Here is a 14,523-nt window from a genome sequence, read left to right as displayed (position 1 = left end):
TGGCTGAAAACTGACAGCCACTTACCAATTTCTCACACTAGAAGCAGTGGGGATGTTCTCCCAAGCTTGGCTTATAAACAAACTTCAGGAGCTGCCCATCTCAAAACCAAGGTGAGCTTTATAGTTGCCAGAGTTCTCCAGCTTGTAATCTGTAGGATGGCTGTAGCCCTGCAGATGTTTCTCAAAGGGGTTTCCCCCTCCACACACACTCCCCAAAATTAGCTCAGGGGGTCAGGAGAACCCATAGAACAGCACCTGGGGGATGAGAGGCGGGTGTGTGTGTGTGTGTGTGTGTGTGTGTGTGTGTCATTCCATCTGGCAAGTTGAAATGCTTGCCCAGACATAACATTTATCATAGCTTGATGCTGATTTCTACCTAAATTTCCCAGCACCCTCAAACTCTTCTTTGTGGGAAAAGTCATGTGCTTTAAATGTAAGTACTGGATCAAATGTATGCTGTTTGGATCTGTATTCAGCTGTTCAATCCTTCCAGAGGTTCCCACTGAGAAGTATTTAGAGGCTGATCCAGGGACTGAATTAAAGAAAAAGAGACCAGTCATCTTGTGTAGCTCAAGTTGTAACTTTGAAAGATGATTCAAGGATTCTAGGCTGAACTACATCATAGACCTTGCATACATTTGCCAAGACATTTTTTTAAAAAAGTCCAATCTTCTTGTGGCCAGCATTAGAATTTGCATTTGTATTAGCACATGAAAATATGCAAATTTAGTCTGACCACTCCTTACAACATTTTCAGCAAAGGGGTCTTTTTAAATGTGTTGCTCATCATCTCATCTCTCATTGTAATATTAATGTATACATGTATATATACATATAAATTCAGAACATGTTGAATTTTATTTAAGATATTTATAAATGATCCATTTTTCCAAAGAAGTTCAGTGTAATGCACAACAATCATATATAAACACCAGAACACCAGCAATAAAAATATAACACTGAATCAGCAACTCATCAATACACTGATTCAAATATTGCTGCTGATAGTGTTTCGGGGCTTACCTGAGAAGAGCTCGCTACAAGTTTCCCCCCATGTTGAAGCAGACACCCCACCAAAAAATGCTGTGTGCTGTTCTTTCAACCCACACACCAAAATAAAATAAAATAAAATAAAATAAAATAAAATAAAATAAAATAGCAGTCTTTTTCTTTGTGAAAAGCGAAATCAAGCTTATGGGAAATACTTTTGGTCAAAACATATTTTAAAAAATTTAAAAATTTGTCGAGTAGCACCTTAGAGACCAACTAAGTTTGTTCTTGGTATAGGCTTTCGTGTGAATGCACACTTTTTCAGATACACTGAAACAGATACACTGAAACCAGACCCTTATATATATAGTGAGAGGGTGGGGTGGGGTTTTTCTCAGAAGGGTAGTAGGAGATGGGTGATTGACTCTATGGGTATGGTAAACCTGTTGAGAACTGTTAACGACTGCAATTAGTCCTACAGGAAAAAGCAAGGGATAGCATGCAGATGATTAGCATATGTAATGAGACAGGAATCCAATATCTCTATTAAGACCAGGTCTCTCCATAGTTTGCAGTTTAGTGATTACAACTGATTACAACCAAATTACAACTGATCACCCTCCTGGGCCATGGAGCCAAAAAAGTCCCCTCTGTATATTTTAAGGACTCCTGACACAAAAATTTATGCAGACAAATAGGTCTGATCTTCCAGCTTCCTTACCTCTCTCAAATCTTTCAGATCAATAGCCCACATAGTATTAGGGGAGGTCAAATTATTTCTATTTTTCGTGACCCAAAACTGTAAAGTCTGCACTAGTGAGCTATCACTCTGAAATATGGCAGGCTTCACCACCTCCCTCAGAATATATGACCATGCCTGCACATTTCATCCACTTCTGCCCAAAAGGAAGGGGGAAGGCTAGAGCTATTTTGACTCCCCATAATAATTGATGAAGGGGAAGAGAGAATGGAGCTTCCTTTTTCACTCAGTGGATTCAGATCCCGACACAAGATCAAACCTGGCTGAACCCAGAGTTCTTTGGGACGAAGAAGACTGATTCTCAAACAGCTGACTCTGGACATAAATCAAATCTTGACACTAGTAGTGCAGATACCCAAGAACTCGTACCTAAACTTTCATCTGCCTTTTTGCTTTTCTACATGGTGATGAAAACAAAGTGTTAGGAAAGCCGGCCTTTATTCTGTACCCCAGGGTAGGCAACAATTCATGCCCTCAGTCTGCTCAAGCAAGGGATTGTAATATGTAATTTCCCCCAGAAAATTACGAGTATTTACCAGACCTCAGTATTCTAAAGGCTACTTGTAGTCACAAATCTTTGATCTTGCAGAGAAAGGGGGACATAATTTTAAAAGAGCGGAATTACTGTAATTGGGAAGTAAAAAAAAAAGAGGCATTACGCGGCTCATTATTAGAAATGGCTAAATAAAGGCTAGTTTAGAGCCATAATGGATCAAAGAAGGCAGAGCTGGATTGAAAGGAGCAATTATACAGGGCAGCATGGAAAAATACCCAGGTCTGAAGAGTAGGAAAAGGCTCTCTTATATTGGCTTGCACATTTATTTCCCATACTCGGCTTCTTTTGAAAGACAATATATTATGTAGTATAATTAGAGCATGCAGCCAAAAGCAAAGCAGCACTATTTTCAGCGCTATTGCGGTGAGCAGGCATAAGGGTTCCTTAGTGAACCATTTCGTCATTATCGATAAAGCGGGTTCAAGTAACCTGCTTTTTGTACACATTGCTTTTGGGCTATTGTTTCCACACAGGCGGTAGCACAACTGATTAGGCCAAGGAAGGAGATGTACAAGGAAAGGTAGTACGGTAGATAGAGTTGGACAGAAGGAAATGCAATGCAAAATGCAAGCAAGCATTTATAGGAAATACAAAAGGGGGGGCAGAACTCTTGATTTTAAGTAAAAGTACAGATATTTACTTACTAACTTACTTACTACCAAAACTCACATGTTTCCATTAGGTGGACTTGATAATATGAAGCAGTTGGGAAAAAACTGAGGCTGCTTTCTGTATGACATATACCAGCTTCTGCTCTCTGGCAAGTCTCGTGAATTGAGAAATTTATAATAGTTGAAGCAGGCTGCTGCTACCTTTGGTCTTCATAAATCTGGACTGTTTTGCACACTATCCCAAACAGGGTTGAGACTGAACAGAAGCAACATGTGATGGCTCTCATATACATGTACATATACATATACATATACATATACATATACATATACATATACATATACATATACATATACATATCTTGGGGAAGGGCAATAGCTCAGGGGCAAAGCACCTGCTTTTCAGGCAGAAGGTCTTGGGCTCAGTCTCCAGGCAGGGCTAGGAGAGAACAGAGACTGAAATCCCGGAGAGCTCCAGTCAGAAAATACTGAGCTAGATGGGCCAATGGGATCTTCCTATACTTCCATGCCTGGCTTGCCACAGGCTGCGAGTGCCACCATTTATTTATTTTGCAGATGTATAAACTGCTTCACAGCCAGAAGCTATCGAAGCAGCATACAATGAGGTAGAATACGTACTATAAAAGCAGTAAAACCACTTCTGCCATTAATATTCGATAAGTTGACTGGGACACGCTTCAGAGAAACCCTTCTTAACCAATTTGTTTTACAGACAACTGTGGGAGCTTATGAATTGGGGGCTTCTATTCTGAGAAGGACCACTTATCACTGTTCTGTTTTATAGGCAGCTGAAGGTTTTACTGTAGTTACCAAGTTCAAGGGGAAAGGGGAAAAGACTATAACTGCATTCTCCAACCAAACGTGCTCCAGATATTTTGAACCACAACTCCTATCATCCACAATCAGGTTGGGGAAGTCTGGAGTAGAAAACTTGCTGGATGGGTAGGGAGCGAGTCACAGAACTTGGTAGAAAAGCAGCCTTATATAACCAGGGATTATTCACTGCTCCAAATAAAGCACACCAGTTTACACAGTGATGTTGGCCACATAATAAGAACCATTATATATTATTTATATATATTCCATCTTTTTTTCTAAGGAACTCAAGGTAGTTTGCATGATTCTTCTCCTACTCTATATCAATTCTGACTCCACACACATATTCTAAAAAATCGTAAGGAAGGAACATTCTGTGGCCTCCATAAACTAGCTTGTGAGATCTGAAGCACAGTTTCAGCTATGCAAATATTTAGATGTCTCTGCATATCAAATAGTGTTCAAACATCCCTGTAGCCCATTGTTAATTCCTCACAGAACATTTGTTCCATTTATTTTGATAAAAACCAAACTCACAACTGATAAAGTACAGGCCTACTGAGGAATTTACAGTTAAGTTTAAATATTTATACATCTCTTCTGCGGAATTAAATGGGAACAAAATGCAAACGCTTGATGTTAACTCTTAAAAGAGAGCGGGGGGAGAGATCAAAGCCGAATAATATAACTTAGTATCACTTCAGGCAGGGCTTTAAATTAGCAAACACTGCTGCCAACTGGATCACAATAATCCTCCATGATAATTATTCTTTGGGATTAGTAGTGTGTGTGGTTAGCATTATTAATTAACTTCAAGGACTGCTGCAAGGAAGAATTCATAATGCAACACTTATCAGGGCAGGCCTGCAGCTGAACTACAAAGATGAGTCATCGTATTTCGTGCTCTTCATTCTCAGGGTTCAGGCTATGAGTGTCGATGCAGCCAAAACAGCACCATCCATGAAAGAGAGGGAAGCAGGAAAAAAGCTTACAGGAAGTCAAAGCTTTGTAGAAATCATTTGAAAAAAATTAAAAATCAGGGGGAATTAACCCTAAGGGGGAGGGGGGAACTCTTCTCAAAACATCCTGGTGGGGACTGAGCAGTGGCCCTGAAATGCTGACTCTTGCAGGTGTGTGTGTGACAGAAAATGGGGGAGGAGGGAGAATGGAATGGAATACCCGGATAAAGGGCATGGCCGGCATCTAAAACCAAAGCACAACATTTTGCTGCTGGCCTCACTTTGCTTCCCAACAATAATGTAGTAAGTAAAATTGTGGGAGTTAATACACCCACCCTTCAGAGACTTCCCTAAATGTCTAGCAATTGTTTTCCAAAGTCAACATGGGCATAGCCAGGATTTATCGGAAGGGGGGTTATTATGGGGGGGCAGAACCGAGTTATCTGTGACACAGTTGGTCAGTTAGTTACGGTAAGTATTTTTCTTTATTTACTTGATTGGGGGGGGCTGCCCCTCCCCCAGCCCTGCCCCCGCCCCTGCCCCTGTAAGTCAATGGAGCTACTATATAACTCTCATTCATTGAAAATGGGGTTTTCTGCAGGAAGATGTCTATGGATGCTGCTGCAGATTAACAGCTGACTTGCGGGGCCAAATCAAGACACTACTACTGTCACATTAAATAGCAGCTTAGGTGCTCAAAACAAAGCAGAAACAGTCTTTCCTTGTCTGTACTGCAATAGCGAGGCATGAAGATGACAAGCAGAGCTGCCGGCAAACTCTGGCATTTCTAGGTTCTCCCCCCAAGATCTGAGGTGCCCAGTCACTTAATCTTTATCTCACATGAGATCAGCCAATGCCTGGAACAGGCCAGAATATTTTCCTCAAGTCTGTTGGCCCTCCCCAGAGTGCTTCTCAAGAAGACACCGGGCTTGCCCTAAGCTTACAGGGCTGCATTGATTTGCTGCGTTCTTCTCACTGTGGACTGGGCTTCTCTGCTGTCATGAAAAAAGAAAGGTGAGGCTCTGCAAGGGCTTTCCTCCAAGGAAAAGCCCTTCCAAAGCCTTGCCATAAGGTGATAGGAAGCAAGATTTAGCAATGGCCTCTCCTTAAGGAGAAGCCCTGGCTGAATCTCCCATCCCACCAGGTGGCAAAGCCGACTTGGTGAGAGAGGGGAGGCATTCTAGAGAGCTTTGCCACTTAGGGGTGCAGGGGAGACCAGTGGCAAAGCAGAGTTTCTATGGCAACAGAAGTGGTAGGATGGGCAGGATCCTGCCTCTTGCATTTCCACCGCCTGAGGTGACTGTTTCACCCCACCTTGTCTGTGAGCTGGCTCTGGCTATAAGCAGCACATATCTGCACATAAAACCACCTAAAAGCCATCATAAACACAAATGATCACACAGGGAGTGGTACCAGAGACCATAGCTGTCAACCTTCCCTTTTTTTGGGGGGGGGGGATTTCCTTATTCCAGTGCCATTTCCTGCTGCTTTTCCGGATTGTTATATATCCTGTAGACTGTCCCCAGGACAGGTGAGGCTGCTGATTCCTTATTTTTGAGGCTGCTGATCCCTTATTTTCAAATCTGAAAGTTGACAGCTATGCCAGAGACTCCTAAGGCATGATTTAGGCTATTGGGATATGATGGGTCCTGAAAGTCAATTGGATGTAGTATCTCAGATGTAAACAACATGGCATCTTCCAGACGTTTTGGACTACAACTCCCATCCTCCCTGACTATTGGCTACACTGTCTAGGACTGATGGGAGTGGTAGTCCAATGACATTTTAAGACACTACACTGTCTACCTCTGCTGTATCTGCTAAGAGCAATTAGAATGATATCCTGCGGCACTCCAAACTCTTTAGAAATGACATTGAGCTCTCTCACTCAAGGTCCTGTTGGGGTGGTCACTTAAAAACCAGAAGGAGAACAAAAACCAACCAATAAGCAATGCACCTACCTCTAGAACCAGCCACAGCTGGTCTCCATCCTTCACATCTTTCTTGTAGTACAGTCCATAGAACTTGACTACATTTGGATGGTCAGAAAGAGCTTTCAAAATGTTGTACTCTGCTTCAATTTCCTCATCAATGTCCTAGTAACATGGATGGAAAGCAAAAGAAACAGTGAATTAATGGAACACCTTGTGAACATGTTTTACGGACAACATATAATAATATACTTATTAGGTATACTTATTGATGTACAGTCAAAAGGTTTTGCGCTGCATAGAATCTGAAAACAAATTGGTCTTTTGAGAAAATACTGAAAGATTAAAAGAGAAATTGGGGGAAGGTTTCTAGCCATAAGCGTCTGAAGTTTGAGAAGAAGTATAATCTGAACTCAACACTTCTAGGGGCTTTTCCCCAGTGCAATTCTATACACGTCTACTCTAAATAAGCCCCACTGAGTTCAATGAGACTTATTTCCTTGTTAAGTGTGTATATAGCTGGGATGGGAGACCTGTGGCCCTCTGAATACTGTACCCAACTCCCATCAGCCCCAGGCCAGCTTGGCCAATTGGTAGGGATGCTGGGAGCTGTAGTCTTATGACATGTGGAAGGCACCAGGTTTCTGATCCTAGGAAGTAAGGCTTAGTGCATTTGCTGCAAAGTCCCTTTAGAAGCCAGGATGGAGGTTCTTATAGAAACTGCAGCCTATAAAACAAGTGGATGTCAATAGTTGGATACTGTCAGGGGATGATTAGCTGCTTGTGCTTAAAATTGTGCCCCTTCAGAGTTTGTGCGGCCCCACAAACCTCTGTGTGTGACAGAGTTCCTCAGACATGTCTGCTCTAGTCACTAGTAGAGTCTGACAGTGGCTGCCTGCGGAAGCGCTTCCAGCAAAGAAGTTCCTTAACGGAAACGCGTCTCCTGGACTCACGACGTGGCAGCTTCCGGCGAAGCATGGGTCTCCCTGCAGTTGCTTCTGACACCTCCCCGCTATTTTCGCTGGATGTGTCTCTCACCCCTTTCTCTCCCCTGCTGTTTCCTGCCTGGGCTGCTGCGTCTCTCTCAGCATTACTGAGATCCTCCTCCAGAGACCCCTCGCTCCCCCTCCTTGTCCCTGCTTTAGCTGCTGACTCTCTCCCAGTCTCTGGGAGCCCTACCAACTCCCTTTCCTCTGATGTCAGTTCCCTGACATCCACCTCCCCTCCAGGGCCCCCTTCTCCCCCGCCCCTACTCTCTCCTCTGGGCGGTGAGGAGCTGAAACCCCGAAAAGAATCCTCTTCATCTTCAGACGTCTCGAACATTTCCCTCCATCGGTCTTCGTTCCGACTCGCTGAATCCTCCTCCACCTCGGAATCAGAGAACCCCTCCAACTCTTCTTCTTCGTCGGTGGTGGCGAAGTATTCCCTCCGGAACCTCGCCACTGGCTGGGGTTTACGAGGGAATCTCTGATGAAAAGTTTCAATCAAAACCTCGTCATCTACATCCTCTGCCCTGACCCAGGTGTTTTCCGACTCCGGCTCCCCTTCCCACATTACCAAATACTCTACTTGCTCTCCCTTCCACCTGGAATCGAGAATCTCCGCTACATGGTAGCTGTGTTCTTTTTCCTCCATAGCTGGTCCCCTATTGACCCTCCCCTCTCTGTCCCCTATATACGGTGACAGCAACGACCTGTGGAACACTGGGTGCAACTTCATGTGGTTCGGTAACCGGAGTCTGAAAGCCACTGGGTTGACCTGTTGCGTGACTTCAAATGGGCCCAGCCTTTTGGGTCTTAACTTCTTACAACCTCCTTTGAATGGTAACCCTTGGGTGGACAGCCACACCTGGTCCCCCACCCTAATGCTTTCCCCTTCCCTTCTGGTTTTGTCTGCCTGCCTCTTATATTCCTCCTTCGCCCTGTTCAAATTAAGTTGGAGCTGGCGATGGATCGCTTCCATTTCTTCAACGAACTGTTCTGCGGCTGGAACGCTCCAGTTCTCCCCTTCCCCCCCTGGGAAGGCTCGGGGATGACACCCGTGATTAGCCAAAAAAGGGCTCATCCCCGTGGACACGTTCTCTGCATTGTTGTAGGCAAATTCTGCCAACGCCAGCTTCTCCACCCAATCATTCTCTCTGTCATTCACATAACACCTCAAATATTGCTGGAGGACACCATTAGCTCTTTCCGCCTGCCCGTTGGTTTCTGGATGACGGGCAGTAGAGAAATTCACCTCTACATGCAATAAGCTCATGAGCTTCCTCCAGAACCTGGAAGTAAATTGTTTCCCTCGGTCAGAAACCACCCTCAAGGGGGCGCCATGCAGCCTAAACACATTTTCCACAAACAATTTAGCGGTTTCTTCCGCTGTGACCGCATGTGAGCAGGCTATAAAGTGGGCCATCTTGGTTAACAGGTCTACCACAACCATGATGGCTGTTTTCCCTTTGGACCTGGGCAGATCAGTCATGAAATCTATTGCCACTGCCTCCCATGGCCTTTCCGGCGTGGGTAGTGGTTCTAATAAACCTGCCGGTGCCCGCCTCTCCCCCTTGGCTCGTTGGCATTGGTCACACCCTCTCACATATTCCCGCACATCTTCCCTGACCTTGGGCCACCAGAATTCCCTGGTAACCAGCCACATGGTTTTGTGTTGCCCAAAATGCCCTGCTGTGGGGCTATCGTGCAGTTGCTTGAGTACCTTTTCCCTCAATTCCCCTTCAGGTATGTATAACGCTCCCTTGTAGTACAACGCCCCGTTTCTCTCCTCAAAACCCCCGGGTTTGTCTCCCTCCCTCCTGAGACCCCTGAGTTTGTCCTGGGCGTATTCATCCTGCACCGTTCCCTCTACCAGTTCCCTTTGCCCCACCAATGCCGCCCCACACACCCAGCGGTCCTCGGGAATGACATGGGTCTCTTCGGGTGCACCCTCTCCCTCCAAATATTCAGGTTTGCGTGAGAGAGCGTCCGCCCTAACGTTCTCCGGGCCTGGTACGTAACAAATCTCAAAGTTAAATTTGGAGAACTCCTGGGCCCATCTCAACTGCCGTTGGTTGAGCACTCGCGCAGTTCTCCAATACTCTAGATTCTTATGGTCCGTGCACACTTGCACCTTCTGTTGTGCACCAATTAGCAGGTGCCTCCATCTCCGGAAGGCCTCATGAATCGCAAGAAGTTCCCGGTCGTACACCGTGTAGTTCCTCTCAGATTTGTTCAGCTTTCGCGAAAAGAAGGCACACGGTCGCCACTCTGACCCCTCCTTCCCCGGCTGCAGAAGAAGCACCGCCCCTATGGCTCTGTCAGAAGCGTCTGTTTCGACCCTCAGCTTTTTTTGTAAATCCACATGTAGAAGTTGTTCATCAGAGGCGAAGGCCCTTTTCAGTTCCTCAAACGCTCGCTCCGCCTCCCCCGTCCAAACAAACTTCTTTTTACTGCTGAGACAGTCCGTGATGGGCGCCGTCAGGTGGGCGAAGTTTCGGATGAACTTACGATAAAAGTTTCCAAACCCTAGGAACCTCTGCACATCCTTCTTGGTCTTGGGTGTTTTCCATTCCAGCACCGCTTGAACCTTGCCGGGGTCCATGGCCAACCCCTTGTCTGACAAGCGGTACCCCAGGAATTCCACCTCCTTGGTATGAAACTGACACTTCTCCAGTTTCACCCACAGTCTGTTGGCTTGCAGCCTGCTCAACACTTCTCTGACGTCTCTCACATGTTGCTCCTCATTCTCCGAATACACCAACACGTCATCTAAGAAGGCCACGCAATTCTTGTAGAGCAAAGGCCCCAGTACGTGGTTCATGAAGGCTTGAAAACACGCTGAGCCTGTTTGTAATCCAAAAGGCATAACGAGGTATTCAAATGCCCCCAAAGGGGTGAACATGGTGGTCTTCCATTCATCCCCTTTCCTTATACGTATCAGGTTGTACGCCCCCCTTAGGTCCAGCTTTGTAAAAATCTTTCCTTTTCTCACCCTGGTCAAAATATCATCAATCCTGGGCATAGGAAAAGCCGCCGGCTCTGTCACTGCATTTAACCGCCGAAAGTCACATACCAGCCTCGGCTTGTCCGTGTTTTTTTTATCCACAAAAAACACTGGGCTACCCCCCGCTGCCTTGGACTCTCTGATGAAGCCTCTCTTCAGGTTCTTGTCAATGAACGCTCGCAACTCCTGCATTTCCCTGTCTGACATGGCATACAACTTGCCTACAGGAAGCTGTGCTCCAGGGAGTAAATTGATCTGGCAATCAAAGGGCCTATGCGGGGGTAGTTGGTCAGCTTCCTTCTCGCTGAACACGTCGCTGAGATCAGCATACTGTGGTGGCACCTTCCCCTTCCCCATTACTTCAGTCCCTGCCAGGGTGGCTTGGGCCCCTGCTGACCCCTTTTCCCCCCTGCAGTGTTCTAAGCAATGTGCTGAACCGAAGGAAACCACTCTTTGATGCCAGCCCACCAGCGGATCATGTAAGGCTAGCCAGCTCATTCCCAAAATAATGGGAGCGCCTCCCAAGGTGGCCACATTAAACGCTATCAGTTCTGTGTGCCTTGCCACCCTCATTATCATTGGGACGGTCTGCAAGCTAACTCCTCCTCCCAACAGTTCCCTGCCATCGATCGTGGTCACCTGCAGGGGGTTGCTTAAAGGGATAGTCTGTATCTGATGTTCAGCAGCAAACTCCTTGCTCATAAAATTGCAGGAGCTGCCTGAGTCCAACAGCGCCTTTATTTTTAGGGGGTGTCCATTTTGCAGCTCTAGCGACACTTCAATCACTAGAGCAGGTCGAGGAGCTTCTGGCACGGGCACTTTCACTGCTCTTTGGCCTGGCTGCAGTGCCCTGACGTTGGCAACCAGGCGTTGGCTTTTACCTGCTCCGTTTCTCCCTGCTCTCCCCCCTCAACTGCTCCCACCATCCCTTGCCATTCCTTCCTCTGGGGGCAGACTCTGGCAAAGTGGCCTGGCTGTTGGCAGAGATAGCATTTCCGGGCTCCCTTTCCCTCCTTCTTCGCCCCCTCACTGGGCTTTGAAACTGCGCGTGCGCGGGCTGTTCCGATTTCCATCGGCTCTGCCGGCGGGAAAGCTGGCTCAGGAATGTCTGGAATGCGTAACTCCTTCCCACGTTCCCCTCTCCCTTCCCGCCTCTCCAAGGCTCTTGCCTCCTGGCGCGCTCCAATGGTCAGCGCAGATTTGGTCAGCTGATCCATAGACACCGCCCTGGGGCTCCTGGACAGCTCGTCTTTCACAGCCGAAGAAAGACCTTCTTCAAATAGCATCTGAATGGGTGCTGCCGATAAATCCCACCCCAATCTGTGAATCAGCATGGTAAATTCAGTCCAGTACTCACGGACAGATCTGCTTCCCTGCTTGCAAGCCATTAGCTGTCTGCGCACCACCCCTTCCTCAATATCGCTGGAAAACATGATATCCATTGCACGAAAGAATTTCATAGTGTCCTTTAGGATATCGTTGTGCGTTGCCATCAGGGGTCGAACCCAGTCCCGCGCCCCCTTCTCAAGATGCCCAATTACGAAAGCAACTCGCGATTCCTCATCAGGGAACTCATCAAACTGCACATTCAGGGCATATTGCATCTCGGTCCTAAAGGCATGGTAATCCTTGGGGTCCCCCCCAAACTTCTGCACCAATCCTGGTACCTTTCTGGGGAACTGAGTGGTTCTCCCCTTTTTGTCTGCATCCTGAGCCCTTCTCTCCTCGAGCCTCGCCGTCTGCAGCGCAAGTTGGACCTCCAGAGCTTGATACCTTTCTTCCAAGCTTGGACCAGCTCCAACCCCTGCCTCTCCGGTTCCGGCTGGGTTGCTCATGATGCTTTCTCCTGCACAGGCAGCGTACAAAGACTGTCAGACTGCTGTCAGGGGATGATTAGCTGCTTGTGCTTAAAATTGTGCCCCTTCAGAGTTTGTGCGGCCCCACAAACCTCTGTGTGTGACAGAGCTCCTCAGACATGTCTGCTCTAGTCACTAGTAGAGTCTGACAGTGGCTGCCTGCGGAAGCGCTTCCAGCAAAGAAGTTCCTTAACGGAAACGCGTCTCCTGGACTCACGACGTGGCAGCTTCCGGCGAAGCATGGGTCTCCCTGCAGTTGCTTCTGACACCTCCCCGCTATTTTCGCTGGATGTGTCTCTCACCCCTTTCTCTCCCCTGCTGTTTCCTGCCTGGGCTGCTGCGTCTCTCTCAGCATTACTGAGATCCTCCTCCAGAGACCCCTCGCTCCCCCTCCTTGTCCCTGCTTTAGCTGCTGACTCTCTCCCAGTCTCTGGGAGCCCTACCAACTCCCTTTCCTCTGATGTCAGTTCCCTGACAGATACTGATAGCATTATTCTTGTTTTTCTACATTGCAAGCTACAAAAATGGGGTCTCCTTGAGTTCCGACTCACATATTCCTAGTTTTGCTAAGAATGTCCTCTCTTTATATTTCTAATAATAATAATAATAATAATAATAATAATAATAATAATAATAATTTTTATTTATATCCCGCCCTCCCCAGCCGAAGCCAGGCTCAGGGCAGCTAACAACACTAAAATAGTGCAACATTATAAAAACATCATAAGAATTAATTAAAATCAAAATTGATGGCAACCATAAACTAAAGTATTGTAAAGATTGCCATATCTTAAAACCGCTGTAAAAATCAAGAAGCATTTAGAAAAAGAAAAAAACAAGCCTATAAATGAGTTAAGTCAGTAAAAAAAAAAAAAAGGTAAATTGATAGCAGTTGCTTGGCTTTTTTTTTAGTCAGTTATTTCATTTCTTCAGTTCAATCCAGTGCAGTGTTCTCAAAGAAAGGTGGAAATTTTCAAGCACCTTGTTTATTGCAATGGCTCCCTCTTCAGACACTCAGGATTCCTTCAGTTTAAGGAAGCGATATAATCTATGCGGTCAAACTTCCCCAGATGAGGGCATTACATTCACAGTGCATGAAGCAGAAACTATGGACCAGTTGGCACCCGACACCCCGCCTTCTCTAGCCAATAAAGGCAATGACTATATTGTTATAGATGGGGGACACCCACATAAACACTATAAATTATAAGTGGCAGGATTTTGATTATTTGCTGTATTGAAGGGAAGACTGGAGGCCAGTGGAAAAATACAGGCTAAGCTTTCTTGCAGAGATACATTGACATGACAAAAGGTGTTGGTGGCCCATTTAGGAGGAATCTTGGGCCTGGGCAGATAGAAGGTTGCCAGGAGTGACAGGAAAATAATCTTTAGCAAGGTGTGCTGGGAAGATGACAGGGGGAGAACCAACAGTGGGCTCCATCTTGGGCAGGCTGGCTGAAGGCTAGCTGGGGGAGATGACTTTGACGCCAGTGCTGCACTGCTATGGGGAACAATACCCTCTTGAAATGACCATGCTGTAAGATCTGGACTCCCTCCATGCAGATTGAAGGTGTAAATGTGTGAATAAAAAATAGTTCTTAAAGCTACAACAGTTTCTGCTGTGCCTCAATTCTAAAAGTAAACTTACGTGAACTGGATCCAAGATTTTGACTGCAGCTTTGCTCCCATTTTTCTTGTTGAACACCTTGAAAACCTTGCCATATGTTCCTTTGCCAATCGTCTCAACTATTTCCCAGGTGTCTGAAGGATCAGGAAAGCTGTCAAATATGATCGTTTTGCCAGTTAAGGGCAGCATCTCAAACAGCAACTCCTGGTGGGAAAAAAAGAATTCTGCATTGAAACCATCACTGAGAACAGTCGTCCCAATTACAGAGGGAGCTGAACAGAAATGTGTTTATACATCTCACTATGTTTCAAAATTAATTTTTACCAAGAAGTATTTGTAATAAAAAAAAGTTTCAAAAGGAGTAAGAGACGTAATTTTGAAATCTCAGCTATCTGGGGCAAAATTCACA

At 46.0% G+C, this 14,523-nt stretch overlaps 1 protein-coding gene across 2 annotated transcripts in view; it reads right to left on the bottom strand.

Moving 5' to 3' along the window:
• Window positions 1–14,523, bottom strand: part of MYO3A (myosin IIIA) — a 113,740-nt gene that overhangs the window by 94,260 nt on the left and 4,957 nt on the right. For both annotated transcript variants that reach the window (XM_082193738.1, XM_082193737.1), the window contains exons 2-3: window positions 14,136–14,318; window positions 6,675–6,809 (exon numbers count right to left, since the gene is read on the bottom strand). In XM_082193738.1, the coding sequence (XP_082049864.1) occupies window positions 6,675–6,809; window positions 14,136–14,303 (303 nt within the window). In that variant the 5' untranslated portion in view covers window positions 14,304–14,318. The remainder of the gene's footprint in view (window positions 1–6,674; window positions 6,810–14,135; window positions 14,319–14,523) is intronic.

This window comes from Podarcis vaucheri (assembly GCF_965113315.1).
Source record: "Podarcis vaucheri genome assembly, chromosome: 12".
In the NCBI taxonomy this organism is placed as follows: Eukaryota; Metazoa; Chordata; class Lepidosauria; order Squamata; family Lacertidae; genus Podarcis; species Podarcis vaucheri.
This window is presented reverse-complemented; position numbering and strand designations above follow the sequence as displayed.